At 47.1% G+C, this 16,774-nt stretch overlaps 1 protein-coding gene across 2 annotated transcripts in view; it reads right to left on the bottom strand.

Annotated features, from left to right (window-relative positions):
- Positions 1 to 562: 562 nt before the first annotated feature.
- Fbln5 (fibulin 5) overlaps positions 563 to 16,774 on the bottom strand; it is a 72,232-nt gene continuing 56,020 nt past the window's right edge. For both annotated transcript variants that reach the window (XM_051150594.1, XM_051150588.1), the window contains exons 8-11: positions 13,671 to 13,793; positions 12,572 to 12,698; positions 8,681 to 8,876; positions 563 to 1,236 (exon numbers count right to left, since the gene is read on the bottom strand). In XM_051150594.1, coding sequence (XP_051006551.1) covers positions 1,075 to 1,236; positions 8,681 to 8,876; positions 12,572 to 12,698; positions 13,671 to 13,793 — 608 coding nt within the window. In that variant the 3' untranslated portion in view covers positions 563 to 1,074. The remainder of the gene's footprint in view (positions 1,237 to 8,680; positions 8,877 to 12,571; positions 12,699 to 13,670; positions 13,794 to 16,774) is intronic.

The raw sequence follows: 16,774 nt of genomic DNA on the forward strand, positions 1-16,774 counted from the left end.
CCTCTGCCCTCTGCCCTCTGCCTGTGGAGAGTGCCCACAACTGATCACCTAAGAGAACAGCTATGAGAAAGCTTGAGGTTGAGGATGACTTTCACTTCTCCACCATCCTCACTTCATGGTCCCCCATCTTTTGCTATCTTTGTTCAGTTATGGAGGACATTTCAATCCCTCAGAGAGCTTCCCAAGCCACTGCACAGACTAAAAACCAACCACCCCAACCACTAAATTATCCATGGGATCAAAATCAACCAAACAGAAGCTTTCTTCAAATATTTAATCAGTCTGGATACCTCTGTCTTCCAACCCGACTGGGTAAAAACTCTTAAGAGAGCATGAAGGGGGTCTTCATAAAAACTGGACTAAGATGGAGGGAAAGGCTGGCATTGGAAAGACTGGATATAACATGTATCTGAGGCCTTTTGAAGGAATTCTACCACTTTAAAAACTCAAAATGAACAAGTAGAGGTTAAACAGTCATACAAATTTTAAGGACAACTAAAACTTCCTTTATGCTGAAAATACTAGACATGGTTTTAAAATAGACTCTTTTTAAAAAACAAAAAAACAAAAAAACCTTAGATCCTGCTGTGGTGTGTTTCCATAACCTTCTCAGCACATGCAAGAAGCAAACTAACTATACCCAGCATCCCTCATGAGCTCATGGGGACTTTTGCAAAGCAGCAATGCAACAAGAGATGGAGGAAGAGGAGGAAGAGGCAAGAACAAGCCGCTCAGTCTTTGAACAAAGACTTATACCCCCAGCAAACCTAATCTATTGTCTTTGAAAAGAAGATGAAAATAAATGGAAGGACCTGAAGAGTCACTGGCAACCTCGCATCAGGGGCCAAGGAGAATACTTTTGGGTAACTGCATCGTGGGAACTGGGGACAGGATGTCCTTCAGAGTGACCGTCTACAGTGGTACAGGTAGGGGTCAGGATGCTGGGCTGATGCCCCAGGGAGATGTGCAGCAGGAAAGCCTCAAAGTCTGTCTTGCTCTCATTCTTGCTGGTTTCCTCTGTCCTCCTGTCCCTTGGTGCTGGTGAAAAGCAGTGTCAGAGGCCTTATCCAAGGCTTAGAACGGATACTGCGACACATATATCCGCAGTCGGATCACGGAGCTGCCTCTGAAGTTGATGACGGTGTTGACGGTGATCATCTCCAAGTCCAGCTGGATGTCTCGGGGCCCTTTGATGGGGCGTGTCATCACCAGGGTGGCACTGATAGGCCCTGTTTGCTGCGGACAGAACCACGGGGCACTAGTTAGAATGTATATGATGTTAGCAAAAGGAGTGGCTGGTGGCACAGCAGCCTGAACAAGGATGCTGTCTAGCCTGCGTCAGTGAAGCCAAAGTCACCTGGGCGCCTCAGTGATGCTGAACTCTTTCTCAGATTTACCTACTCTTTACCTGGCAGATCTCACCCAAAAGGTCCTTTTCTAAGACAGGCCTTCTCTGACTCCCCAGTCTAGATGAGACTCTGCCACAGGGCCTTTCACTACACATGAGAGAAAGAATTATTACTATACACTGAGAGAAAGAATGTGTCTCTGTATATGATTGTGTATGTTGTGGCCTTGGTCCATCTCTGCATCCCTAGAACACAGCATGGTGCCACTGCTTAGAAATGTGGACTCTCAGGCTCCATCCAAGATCTACTGAGCCATAGTCTGTAGCTTAACAGAATCCCAGGTGATTGGCAGGCACATGACAATTGGAAAGCGCTGACCTAAACGCAACCAGATCCTGGGGGGGGGGGGGGGGGGGGCAGCTGCCCTCTGTAAGGACTATCCTAAAGTTACATCTCATTATTCCTAATGAGTTACATGATTGGGGCCATGCAGGGGTAGAGCTGGGGACTTCCATTTGGGCTTTCTGCCTGGCTGCAAACCTCAGCCCCTTCTCATTATTCAACAATTATCAGAAGAGACTATGGGCTTTGGGTCTTCTCCCTTGTCATGCCTTAAATAAAGGTGCCCAGAGCCAATGCAATAGACAGATACAAGGTGTCTGCAGAGGAAATAGCACGAGGGAAAACATGGGCGGGCTGCATAATCACTTCCTAGAAGCTGCAGTACCCAGAAAAGGAAAGGAGCAAGCTCCATGAAATCAAGGAACTTGGCCCAGTTAAAGGCTCAGTAGGCATTTACTTTGTCTCCATAAAGGGAGGGCTAATCCTAAGGTTTGGCCCCTCCTCCAAGAGTGGTCACGGGTATGACAGAGGCGGGGCTGGCAGACAAGTGTGGGCCAGGCACTAAGCCTGCCTTGTCCATCAGACTATCAGCAGTTACAGCCACGCAATTTCCTCCTGCCACTGACTTCTTGGTGTCCCCGTCAGCATCCACGTAATATGTACCTCCTTGTGCAGAGGATCTCTCAGACTTCCTTCTCGGCCCTTTCAAAACCCCAGAGCCCAGGGCCAAGACTTCAGCAGGAATGGCCATGCAGGGAAATGGCACGACATCCACATGGGCATTCATTTTGTCAGGTTTCACTGTTTCAACAAAGGCCACGGTTGTTAAGGACCTTGACCTGAAAATGCCTGTGGGAATGATTTGCCGGGGAGGTGTGTGTCCGAATGGGGAGTGGACCAATGGGAAGTTGTCAAGCTAAACTTTCAAACAATGTCTTGAAGGTATGAAATAGGGCCGGGCCCTCCCATCTGCAAGTAGCCTTGGAAGTCATCGAGTGCAGACTGGCAAAGCCAAAGCAATTGCACCCTGCAAAAGGCTTGCCCACAGCACCTGTGAGTGCTCAAATGCCTGCTATATCTGAAGGCGACTGCCTGCCCACCAAATTCAGATTTTAGGGCAGTACTAAAACACCTGCCCTAAGACTCCTGGTCATTTGATGGCTTTGGTGACCCCCGATTCAAAACAATGGTGATAAGGCTGGGGATGTGTCTCAATAGAGGGGGCACTTGCTTAGTGTGTATGAAGCCCTGGGTTTGATCCCCAAGATCTCACACACCCCAAAATGATGCTTATATGATGCCAGTCGTTTGGCTACAACTTTTGTCCTACACTGCCTCTGGGACCAGAGTGTTAAGAGCTAGGAGCCTTGTGTGCCATAAGGTCATAAGACCAGTGCAATGCTAGGGTATCTGAAGCTAAAAGGCTAGTTTCCAATCAGCAGGCTCTCCACCTCTCCATTTCCCACCATTGCATGGCATGTATTTGGCTTCATTAGTTTGTCCCTCGTGTCCACTTCAGAGTGTATTCTTGGGCAGAAGCCATATCCTATGTATGTCTGAATTCAGTGCCTGACTCATATCTGCACATAAGTGAAGAAGGTGCAAGAAGAACATGAGTGAGTGACTGAAGAGAGAGAGTGGGATTGACCCAGAGTGAGCTGCAGACAGCCCACCTGCTATCTATTACAACGGACTAGGCATGATCTGGCACAGGCTAAACCCTATAATCCTTCTGTTTCTTCTGCACCTTCAAGCCCCCAGCGACAATACAGGTTTCCATCCAAGGTTCAGCTCTTGACAGACTGCTAACAGGGCCCCAGAGGCTATGCCTATGGAGATGCATGTGCGTGCATCCCTGTGTGTGTGTGTGTGTGTGTGTGTGTGTGTGTGTGTACACCTGTAAGCAAGTATGCATATGTGTGTGTGCATGTGTCATTGGAGGAGTGTACAGCTTGTCGGCTGACTGAAGCAATGCTGCTCCCAAATGCTTCTTATAACAACCAATAATCCTCAGTATGGGAGAGCCTGAATGGCTACCTGATGCTCCAGGCCCCTGGGTAGCATTCCCAACTTCTCCAAGCTCTGGGAGGTAGCGACTTCCTTACAACTGCAGTCACAGTAGCAGTGGGAACAGCAATGTCTATATAATAATTATACTTATTGAATGCTTTCTCTTTCTACAAGAAGCTCTTCTGAGACCCTACATCCAAAGAGTAAGTCCAAATACTCTGCATTCCAAAGAGGAATGTGCAAGTCCTGAGTAAGGACTGCCTGGTAGGTCGCGGGGCAACCCGCCAGCCTCACCACTTAAAGTCTGTGTGGATCATATTGCCAGAAAGAGAGGCTTGATGGGGCAAGTAGCCAACCGGAGATCTTACTGCCCACACAGGGAAATGGTCAGTGGGACACCCCTAGGTGGAAAACAACAACATGATGTAGCAAGAATTTGAGTGTCTGCCCCAGAAAGGGACATGACTCCTGGCTACGGTGATGAAAATATGGAGTCTGTGTTCACCTCACCCTTTGACCAATCTATACCTCTAACCCTGGAGAGTCCAGAATGCAGTGCTAGCCTAGGTGGGCGGGTAAGGAAATGACTATATGGATGGCTGTACCAGGGTCAGGCAGAAACTTGACACTGAAGGAGACTGGAGGTTGTGGTTTCTGTGTCAGTCATGAGGCGTTGGGCTAAAGAGAATGAGACAGTAGGACAGCCATCAAGGTATGTTCCTGGAGTCTTTCCAGAGCAGGCTGAGATATCACCTAGGTGTCCACAGGTTTGAGGCAGCAGTGAAGAGAACGGGCAAAGAGGCTGACAGTTTCCTGCCCTTCGGCCCTGCGCACAGTCATTCCGTGTCCCAGATGCTGTGCTAAGTGGATGACTCTGCAGCTAATCCAAAAGCAAATAACATTAGGATCTTCTCTAGAGATCAGGAAATTGAGACTGAGGAGCAGTTAGATAGCATGCCCAAGATCAATCTCAGGGCTGGGAAAAACCAGAGAAGACCAAGGAACAGGGCTTAGCCTGGCCATAACAAACACAGGTGAGTGGCCTCCTGGGAGGGTCCTGAGCTCTGGACAGCCTTGTGTTCAGGAGCCCATTTATTCCACCAGTCCCTGTGTCCTGTTCTCAACCGCCATGCCTTCCCCCCAAGTCTCACCCCAAGCCTTTGTTTTGGTCCCAGGCTCAGTCTTAGGGACCTTGGCTACCTCCCCCATCCCTGAGTCCCTTTGATCATATTTTATGGCAGGCCTAGGTCCCTTTGTTGCCTTTATGTCTTTTCTGAATACAAATGATAATGCTTGCAGGCCCTTCTCTGTCTTCTTGGAGAGATGCAAACTGCATGCAGCTTTGAGCTTGGTGTCCGGTGTTCCTTAGCTGGTGCACAGCCTGGGCCCAGCTGAAGTTCTAAGGAATGGAAGGATGGAGTCTCCCTCCTGTCTATTCTACCTACAGGGCAATCTCCTTTTCCTACCATTCATTCCTGGGCACCTCTCAGGCTGGCCACCAGAGTGACTGTGGGAGGGAGGCCTGCGGCAGGGGTGGGGCTGGGGGGAGGGTTAGTGGGTGCTGTTCAAACGAGTGACCTGTTGCCTAGAAAAAGGTGGCCACTACAGAGCTCCTGACCCGGTTGGGGTTGGAGGTGAAAATGAGACAAGCAGAACCAATGATGGAGTCTTAAGTCCCTAAAGGGGGAGGGATCTCTTTACCCCAGGACTAGGACTCCTGTCTCTAGATGAAGGACACTGGGGGGTTGGGCTTACCTTGAGGGTAAGCTCCCCCCACCCCACCCTGACACACACACACACACACACACACACACACACACACACACACACACACTTCTGAGACAGCTCCAAACCAGCTCCACAAGTCAGATAGTCACACATGACCTGATTCCCTTAGGATAGCACTAATAGTGGATAACGTTAGTAAGAATATACTAGTCCTTGAGATTGACAGCCCCAGAGGAAAGAATTGAAAGATCTTGTCAAGGGATGGGGATGGGGCATGAAATTCAGAGATAGGGCTATCTCATAGACCCTTGGATGGGTGTCAGGTCAAGTGTGTAAAACATCTATAGGCCTATCTTTCTGAGTACAACTCCCTATGGTGACTCTAGAGGTTCATTTACAGCCTCCTGGGTTCAGTAGGCCAAATTGTGACACTAAAGGCAGTGAGGTCCCAATCCTGGAAAAATGTAAATATTATAGGAAAAAAGAGAGAGAGAGAGAGAGAGAGAGAGAGAGAGAGAGAGAGAGAGAGAGAGAGAGAGTTTTGAAGATGACATAGTTTGCACCCAGGGAAATAGCTGTTCCTAAGCCAAATCACAAGAGTCTCTGTAAGAGCACAGCAGAGAACATGCACTCTTCCGTGTGCAAAAGAGTAGGCAAGAATGAAAACGAGTAAGTGAAGCTGAAGTGATGTGGGCCACGGTGAGGATGTGCTGGCTAGCTCGATGTCAACTTGACACAAGCAAGAATCATTGGAGAGAAGGGAGCTTCAGAGAGAAAGTGCCTCCGTAAGATGGGCTGTAGGCAAACACATAGGGCATTTTCTTAACTGGTGATTTATGGAGAGAGAGGCAAGCTCAGTATGGGTGGCACCATCCCTAGACTGGTGGTCCTGGGTTCTATAAAAAAAAAAAAAAAAAGCAGCTGAGAAAGCCATTAGGAGTGAGCCATAAGCAGTACCCCTCTGTGACTTCTCCATCAGCCCCTGTCTTTAGGCTCCTGCTTTGTTTGAGTTCCTGTTCTGACTTCCTCCAATAATGACTATAATGTGGAAGTTAAGCCAAATAAACCCTTCCCCACGCCAACTTGCTTTGGTCATGGTGCTTTATCACAGCAAGAGAAACCCTAGCTGAGACACAGGACATGTAGTAGTCATGTAGAAGACACAGGAGATGCTTCTCCTCTTCACATGGGATATACAGCCCTACAACGCTTTGGTGTAGATGCAGAAAGAATTTCAGACATTTTGGTTTCCAAAAGTATGAAGAAAAATATTTCTGTTGTCTTAAGCCACCAGGTTTTGAACCACTTGCTACAACAGCCACAGAGGGGAATATCCTAACTGGTGTGTGTGTGTGTGTGTGTGTGTGTGTGTGTGTGTGTGTGTGTGTGTGTGTGTGTGTATACATGTTTTTGTGTATATGTGCTCATGTACATGTATGTGCTATGCATATGTGTGTACATGCATGTAAAACCAGAGGTCAACATCAATTGTCTTTTTCTTTCTTAATCACTCTCTACCTTTCCCCTCCCCCGGAGACAACATCTCACTACATGCCTGGCTGATCTGGGATCTTGCTATGTAGACCAGGCTAGCCCAAACTCACAGAGATTCACCTGCTGTTTCCCTGCAATCTGAGTGCTGGGACTAAAGGTATGTGCTGCCATGCCTGGCTCCACTTCTTTTTTGAGATAGAGTCTCTCATGGAGCCAAAAGCTCACCAATTCAGCTAGGCTAGCTGGCCAGTAGGTTCCAGGGATACCTGTCTCTACCTCCTAGCACTAAGACCTCAGGCACATAATGCTCTGGCTTTACCATCTGAAGTAGGTCCTTTGGAGATGAAGCTCTAGAACCTTCTCCCAGGACAAGAGGCTACATGCATGCTACAACAGATAAAGATAGTTCCAGATCAGTGTCTGAAAGGAGGTGGATCCCTCCAGGAATAGAAGAGATGAGAAGTCCAGTCATATACATAACATGGTACTTAAGGTATATGCATGGCATGGTATTGTCACATTAAATTTGTATTGTTTGGTCTACACAATAACTGACACAGGGAGACTGAAGCTTAGTCCGTCAGCTCTACGCTGGGCAGAAATCTAAACTGATACAAATCTACCTGTAAACTAAACAAACCACTCTAAACCTCATAGCATACTTATACCCCAAGCACTTGCCACTCTGATGATCCTAGGGCCATTTCTCTCCCATGCCTCATCAACTCTCCCCCTCCTCCCTCCTCTCCCAACCATCGAACTTTTCTCCTCCCCCTCCAGGAAGTCCCGCCTTCCCCTTCCTGTCCTTCTGCCCAGCTGATTGGCTAAACAGTGCTTTATTGACGGTTGATACATTCACTCAGCATTCCTCCACATGGTATTAAAAGCACATAACTTATTTTAAGAAGTAAACACATTTTAGGATGTGTGCTATACTATTTTCAAGCTTTCTACAGTGTTCCGTATCTGAGCTATTCCATGTTATGGCTACAGGTGCCAAACAGTACTTGAAATGGGACAACTGCCAGGAAAGACATTCTTATTTCATTTTACTTAGTTTAGACTTTAAGGGTGCCAATTCCTGCTGTGTAGGCAAAGTCAGTAGAGTCCACACCTGAGAACTATACTTTGTTTTCTTTTTTATTGGCATGTAAGTACTATGACAGTGGCGATTTGGAGTGGGTTGGGTTTGTTTGGTTGGTTGGTTTTGGTTTTTAATGCTGTAGTCTCATCCTCTAAACATGCATGATAGGTATATACTATACTTGCCAAGTCAGTAAATGAATGGATGCGTAAGGAAAAGGGTGGGGTCTCTTCCACAGTTTTGAAACTAAGACTGTGCCATGGCCCAACTCCTCATTTCACAGAGGAGGCTCCTGAGACACATGAAGGAAACACACCTCTCAGAAGACCATGCAGAATGCGACAGAAGTGAGTCCTAGAGCACTGGCCTCCCACCCCCTCCCTTCCTTCCACACTTCCCACCTGAGCTTATTCTTACATTTTCCCATGAAGCACGATTATAGACTAGACCACACAAGGCTGTTATTAGAGGTAGAAACCAGCAGGTAGGGAGTGCTAGAGAAAGAAGGAGGCGAGCAATAGACTGAAGGCAGTCACCATTGACCTCCGGCCTAGACATGTGTGTGAAAAAACATACAGACATACATGTACTACACACACAAGAAGACAGCGGCCTTTGTTAAAGATGGTGGCCATTGTTAAATACGGCAGCCACAGTTCACTCTCCCTCTTACCCGCATATAGAACTCTCGGCCCTCGTTGCCAGATTTGATCTGGAAAATGTAATAGGCACCAGGGTAGCGGGTTGTTGCTTGCATCTGGAAGATGTCGGCAGGAACCGAGCGTCCTGATACCACATCCATGTCCCGAAACAGGATGGTGAACGGCTGGTCTCTACAGCCAGGGTTCTCAGCGGGACACATACAGCGGCTGGGAGGAGAGAAATCATGTGAGTGCTCGGTACACCCTGTCCAGGCATTCGTTGTGCTTACTCCCTCAGTTTAAAACAAATCCAAGTCATTCTTACCATAAGGTGGATTGACTACAAAACATCTCTGCTTCCAGTTCTAATCTGAAGGCTCTCTAGGATGTTGGTGAGATCTGTTTCCTAGACAGTCGCGTTCCCTGGCATCAGATATTCTGGCTACTGAAGGATTTGGTTGGCTCTCTGACCGTCAGAAATTTTCTCCTGTATACTTCACATGTGTCGTGTATTTAGACATGTGATGATGCTTATACAACCGTCATGTCCCAGTCAAGGACACTCATTAGTAATATTTAAAAGTGGAGGCTGGAGAGATGCTTCGGCAGTTAAGTAGACTAGTTGCTCTTCCAGAGGACCCGGGTTCAATTCCCAGCACCCTCATGGCAGCTCCCAACTATCTGCACTCCACTGCCAGATGTGGCGGCTCACGGGTGTCTATATCTCCATTCCCAGGGTGATGTGATGCTCTCTTCTTGCCTCTTCAGGTATCAGACATGCATAAGGTAGCTAGATATATATGTAGGCAAAATACCCATACACATTTAAAATTTTAAAGAATATTTTAAAATAAAAATTATTTTAGACTGATGGTTCTCAGGGATACTTTACATCTCTTTTACACTCAGCTCAGTATGTGTGAACTATAATTAAACCTTTTTATTCAATATACAAGAGCTCGGAACTCACTGGGCACTTCAGAAATTCCATATTAAGTAACATCATGCCCTCAAGCAATGCACCTTCTGATAGGAGAAATAACAAATATTTAAACACAAATATTTCTAATACAAAGCAGATACTTTCAAACTCTAGGACTAACGTAACCTAACAGAAAGCCATCTGTTGCCAAGGAATGCCTGTTAGAGACACCTGCTGGCTTAGCCATGTCTTTTCCATGAGAGTCCCCTTATGGAGCAGAATTCACATCAGGAGGTAGGCAGGTACAAAGAAGCATCTGGACTTAGGATTTAGTTTGGAAGTAAAGCTGACAACCTTGGCAGGTAGACTGGACATTAGGGAACACTGACCTAAAAGCAACAACGTTGACCCCCTCAGTGCTGGCCCCTCTGTCCCATATCTCCTCTCTCACCTGGACCTCTCTGATGGCCTCCTAACAGACTATCCTTTGTCAAACTAAGTCAGATTGCATCTGCCCCCTACACACTCTTCAGTGGTCTTAGTGAAGCCCGGATGAAAACTGAATTCAAGTTTTAGCCTCTATGGGCTGGCTCTGTGAGCCTTCTGGGTTTGTCCTCCCTGTCCCCAGCTTTCTCAGGCTGCTGTTCTTGACACTTTCTATGGGGAAAGAGCTCAACTTCTTGTGGTTCCTACAGCCTCAACTGCCCTCACACCTGCTGTTCCTCTGCCCTTCCAGCCTCTTGTTTAGTTAATATCAAATCAACTTCCTGCCCTATCCAAAGGTCATTTTCTCAGCGAGGCCTTTAGATTCCCAGAACAGGTCCAACTTCCTCTTTCTTTTTTCTAGAAATTCCTTACCCACTCTATCATTTATGTTTTCGCTTATATGCCAATTTTTTTTCTGTCTTTCTCCTCTTCTACACTTTCGGTGGGTCTCAGGAAGTCCATATAGGCAGAAATGAGCTCAAGCTGGGTCATGGAAGGCTTGCGGGTGGTTAGATAAGAGCCAGTGTTCCTCAGGAACTTGTGGAACAGGTTTTCAGTCCCTCCCTGCAGCTACTTTTTCTTTGAATGATCTGTCCACCCCGTGCTAGGCTTTCTCACATTCTCTCACACTTTTTCCTGCTCCTTTCACTAGCTCTTACTATCTCACCACTATTTTTTCCCACTCTCTGGCTTCCCTAGTCCTGGCCATGCCCAATCTGTTTCTTTCTTCTCTCTGTTCTGGGGTCTTCCAGATGTCTCTGGGTATTTTCTGCCTCTTGTTCACAATTAAAAAAAAAAACAAAACAAAACAAAAAAAAACATTCCTTCTAATGGAGCGGTCATGTTGGCAGTTTCTTTACTGTGTCCTCTCCTACACAGCGTTAAGCTCCACAAGAGCAAAGCCACAACACCTAGCACAGAATAGGGACACCACTAATAGTTAACAAAGCAGAAGGCTACAAAGAATCACCAAAGTATCATTTTGTTAAGGCTGCATCACAACAGCCAAGTCAAAATATCCCTGGTGCCAAAACAATCACATTAAAATGTCACATGTCAGAGAGAAAATAATTGTTTCCTAAAAGAAAATCGAGAGAGAGAGATAGAGAGAGTGATGGCTCCCAGCTGAAGAGGCTCAGGAACAGCTGGGAGAGGGGCGCTGAGCAGAGATCTGAAAGATGGGGTGGGTCTGGCCAGATGGAGACGGAAGAAATGCCTTCCATCTGGCAGGAAGTGCACAAAGGCTGGGAGGCTGGGCCGGCTGGGTGTTGGTCAAGGTAGAGAGCAAGCCCTGTTCCAGCTGGCAGGAGCACGTGATTCCAGAGCAGGCCTGGAGCTGAAACAGGGTGGCCATCACATGGGCCTTAGAAGGAGGAAGTTACCAAGCTGTTTCAGGACAGGCTTCACCGGTAACATCCACTCAGGGCTTCCAGTTGGACAGGATCAGTTGCTGGCGTGACAAACCCAGAGGGACCCAAGCACGGAAAGCAGCCTAAGCTCTGCTGGGCTACTTGGGGATTTGGAACCAGAAACTGGAAGGTCCCTGTTCTAAAGAACTTCTTGGAGGCACAGCTCATGGGTTACAAGTGACAATGCCTCCGAAAGAGCCCCCAGTTCTGACCTCATACTCTTCCTTTGTCCTTTTTTTTTTTTTTTTTTTTTTAAATCACAGCAGGAATCACCTTGGTAAGGCTGAATCCTCTTTTGAGAGAAGAATGGGATGGCTGACCCAGTCCTTCATCTCCACTGTGAGGGTTTGCAGTTGCTGGGGGGGAGGGGGGCATGTAGCTGAGGAGAAAAAGGCAGATGTGTATGTGTGTGCTATATGCTGTGCATGTACGTTCAGGAGGAGATACCGAGATGGACCAGCAGGGGGTGTGAGTGGGGTGGGGGCGGTGGGAGGTAAAGGGAAAGAAAGGAAACACAGAAACACACCCCAGTGCCATCCTTTGCTCGAAGCCATCTTCTCACTGTTATTATCAGCCATGTGGCGATTTCATAGTTGGTCTGCCTATAGGACTTCAGAACCTTGACTTCAGCAAGCTAGTTACCCTTGGGCATTGAAGATTCCAGAATTCTCCCAACAGTTTAGCACCCACAGCAGCCCCTGGTCAAGATAGCTTCATTTCACTCGAGGCTTGCCAGAAAGGCAAAACCACAGCCCTCTCTTGGCACTACACTCCTGCGTCTGAGCCTGCATGCACTAACAAGACCATCCAGGGAGGCTCTGTGTGCCACGGTTGAGAAGCTCATGTCTAAAAGACCTTGTGTACCTAGAATGTACGTTGGTAGGAGAATCAGATTCATCAGCTCTGCCTCTCTCTTCCGGGTAGCTTTCTAGATAGTCTTCCTATCTCTCTGGCATGCATGGGAGTAGCAATAGAGGGCATAAAGGAGGGAGCAGGCCAGATCTCTGGACTCCTTAGCTCAGAAAAACCGCCTTTGTAAGATCCTGACAGCCTCCTGAGCCAGGTCCATTCCTCCTTCCACTTCCCAAGGACCAGCCTTGACGTACTTATCGCTAAGCAGCAGATAAGGCTCTTCACAGCGGGTGGGGTCAATACATTTGAAGCCCCCTTGTAGATTGTAGCAAGTCTGCAGCGGGGTGCACGTGTGGTTTCGGTGCTCACATTCATTGATATCTGAAATGCAGGGCAGAGAAGAAACATGGTGTTATCCCTGGGGGTGAGATGAGGGTGAGAGCCACCCTGCATCATATTATCAAACATGGCAGCCATCGGCTCTGCACAGTCATTGGACACTCAGAATGTGGGTAGTGAAAACTGAGATGTTCTTGCAACAGGAAGTAGACACCAGATCTTTATGATTTAGTAAAAAAAAAAAAAAAAAAAAAAAGATTTATAGTGTTTTATCAGTGACTTTATATTAAGTATATATTAAAACTCTAAAATGTTTGGACCTATTGCTTTAAAAAAAATATAGCATTAAAAGTAACTGTATCTGTTTGTCTTTATTATCTTTAATGTGACGACTAGATGAGGTAAGTCAGATGGCTCGTGTTTATAGTAATTCAGGTAACATTTCTAATGTCCAGTGCCACCATTGCTTGGTATTGGGATAAGGTTAATAATAGGGCGGTCATTCTGCAAGCCTTCCAGTAGCCGTAGTGTAGGGATACCCATCTGGAGAGGACTTAGCCTTTTCATATTCAGGGTCTGAACTCTGTGAGGGATCTAGCATTTGGTACCTGAGGTCCCCCAGCATTCAATCTCTAGAGAGTCATAGAAGGCAGCTGGACAAGCTGCCTTCAAGGCAACATGAGAGAGCCAAAACTGATCCCTCAGTGGAGCCTAGCTACAAGAAGCCTTGGTTAGGTCCCAAGTAACCATTATTGGGGTTTCAGAGATCTATCTGCCTGACAAGACTGAAACCTGCCCTCAGAAAGTGCCATCTGCCTCTACAGAGTTCACTATAGACATAAGTAGCCCATGTCCTGGCCAGAGGGTGGGTTAGCCATTCAGACACCCTGGCCAGAGCTACGAGGCCCCACCACATCCAACCCTGCCATCTTCCTGAAGCAACAAGATTCCGCAGGAGAAGACACCCAGATGCCCAGCTGAGTCAGCCCCATGCAGTGCCTCTGGGCAGCTTACCCTGGCAGCTCCGGTTGTCCTCCAATAGGACGTAGCCTGGAGGGCATGAGCAGAAGTATGAGCCCGGCTGGTTCACACACTCGTGTTGACAGAGGAACTCGGAGAAGCTGCACTCATCCATATCTGAGAGTGACAAGGTATAGCTGGTGTGAATTTTCACAGACTATGTCCAGTGCTCACTCTTTCCTAAGAGACAATGACTTCAATACTATGAGGTTTTCAATGCAGTTCTTCATCACATCTACTGATCCCTATGAGATCACCCATTGACATTTGGTTAGCTCTATTGGGGTGGCAAGTAGCAGCACAGGGACAATGCCTCAGATGTCCCCTAGGACACGAGATACAGCAATCTCTAGCCAGCCTAGAACCATACTGCACAGGAAGGCTGGGGGCGGCACTGTCCCAGCAATACTGCCATTAGTCTGCATAGACCTTGGCAGCTGACACAGGAGCAGACATTCCAGTAAAGCCAACCCTTCATCGCACACAGAGTTTGGCAATGCAGGCCCCGTTTGCGCCTCATTCGACAGGCATGCCAAAGAAAACATGTTTTTCTTGCATTTGTTGTTTCCCGAAAACTCGCTCTCCCTGGTTTCCCCGTGTGAGGTGTCCTCGGATTGCTTTGTAACTTACAGACCACTGGTGGCTCAGATCGCCCAGAGAGGGTGAAGGCATGAAGGAGGCTGCTGCTGTGTCTTTGCAGAATCCATGCGTCACATAGCTAATGCTTTCTGAATCCAAGAAAGGAGCCTCTCCCAATCTCTCTGAGCTGTCTCCTGGCCGTGGGTGAAGAGTCAGTGGACTTAGAATACGCCTCCTAACTGGAGTTAGCATTCTTCAGTCTTATCCAAACCTCCACCAGCTTTACAGAAAAACCAGGGGACTCTGGCCCCAGCCCATCAGGGCAAAATATCATCCTTTGTGTGTGTGCGTGCGTGTGTGTGTGTGTGTGTGTGTGTGTGTGTGTGTGTGTGTGTGTGTGTGTAGTTTACAGTGTCCAGTAGTTTCTTTACTAGATATTAGTAGTGATATCTATCAGTTCCTGAGGCCTAATGGGTGTCAACTACCATGTTGAATGTTTGACATATCGCATCTATAATCCCACTTCAACCCTAAGAAGAAGGTACTATGACTATCTGAATTTTTAAAATTAAAATTTAAATTAAAAAAAAAAAAAAAAGAAAGAAAGAAGCTCATGGAGCTTAGGCAAGCAGAGCAAGCTCTTAGATGAAATGCTGAACTAGGACATCACAGCTCTGAGCATGGCATCTCAGTGCTACTCTGGTGAGCACGATGAGGTAGCATGCCCTAAAATCACCAGATCAGGGAGGACCAACGTGGGAGAGATACCCCAGGCAAGTTAATTCCAAGCCCACCCTGCCTCCTACTGGGTGAAGGAGGGTCCCCAACTCATTACACTCTGATTTGTCTTAGTATCTGCAACTCCAGAAATCCCAGAAAGTTTTTTTCCTCCCACAAAGGGCTGTGGCTTCGCCCTCTGCTGCAGAGGCTAAATAGAAGCCAGGCGTCTGGCAGGGAGCACGCACTAGGCTATTTTCATTCTTCCCTGTGAAATCTCATCACACTCGTAGGATTAGCACGGCTTAGCAGATCCCCAAAGGACAAGGGGACAAAGTTTGTTAGGTTTGGTAGAGGGGGCTGCCCCAGCTTTGAGAGCCAGCTAAGAGCAATAGTGCCCCAGTATCTCGGGAAAGTGCACAAAACAAATCCCCTAGGCCACTTCTAGCTCCCTACAAGGCCTGCTAGAGCCAGAGCTCCCATTGAAATTAGTAGAAGGCAGTATCTAGCGACCATGGAGGAAATGCAGGCCAGTTAGAGTCGAAAAAGTAAATCCTGGCAAACTAGAATGAATTGAGTTCCTCATGAAGCCCAAAGCACCTAACGCTTAGGGAAGATTCATAAGGAAACACCAATTCGTCTGGTCATTATGACCAGTTGATGAAGATAGTTATCCAACAAGGAGGACACTGACTGAGGTTTGGGAAGCCCCTTGGCCATAGAAAGGACCAACTAACAGAGGCAGAGTTTGAACCCAGACTTATCCAGCTCCGGAGTCTCGACTTCAATGCCCTGACGGTGGTCAATAAATGTCTATGGGAAGGCAGGTAATTCTGGGGCAAGTATTAATCCCATCCCATAATGCAAAGAACCTCTTAGTTCTTTGGCCCAGATTCCCTAAGGAGTACCATGAGGGGAATTGAAACCTGGGAAGAAAAGGGTCTTTCATGCCTTTGGGTATTTTATTTCTGGGGGGAGGGCAGTATTTAATCAGGCTGCAGCTCTGTAACTGCTTGCTGTGACTCTGAGGGCCCTGGCCCTGAGAGAGGTAACCATTTGTTCCTGGGAATTCTGTCCCTAGAACCTTCCAGTCCCAAGGGAAGCCGGGAAACCAAGTTTCATTCACAGCCTTGGTAGGTTTCCTTAACAGTGAAACCCAAGATTGGGACTCTTTCCGTTCTGCTGGCCCATTTGCACACCTAGAGCGCACCTACTTTTATTTTGAAAATTGCAGAAGTGCTGTTACTGTGGACTGCGCTAATTTACAATCACAGAAGACATTAAAACTGGTGGGATGATTTTACTTTAGTAAACATGTATAAAGAACAGAAACCGACAGACAGACAGAGACAGACAAGCGAGCCCATGGCTCTGGCCTGTATGGGCTGTCACAGACTAAATATAAATTAAAATGTCTTTCTTGATTTCAACAAGTTCTTACTATTTAGGAATTTAACTTTCTTGGGGGACATGGAGGAAATTAAAAAGGTAATTACCACAGACTCAAGAACCTAACCCGAGCAAAGAATAATACCAACTTGGGCTTGGATGGAATTTTTTAAAGTCAGCTAAACTACCACATCTACGTTCTATAAACAAATCACTCAACAGCCATGCCTTTACTCACTGACTCAAGACCTGTTTGCTGCATGCTCGCTGTGAGCCAGGGCTGTGGCTATTTGATGACACTCCCAAAGTATACAAAGTGTATGCACGCATATGTATGATTTATTTACTCAATGTCCTCCTGACCTATTGGCAAAAGCGATTATCCCTAGGTCACTGCCCTCTATACACAACAG

Source organism: Acomys russatus, chromosome 1 (genome assembly GCF_903995435.1).
Source record: "Acomys russatus chromosome 1, mAcoRus1.1, whole genome shotgun sequence".
Lineage (NCBI taxonomy): Eukaryota > Metazoa > Chordata > Mammalia > Rodentia > Muridae > Acomys > Acomys russatus.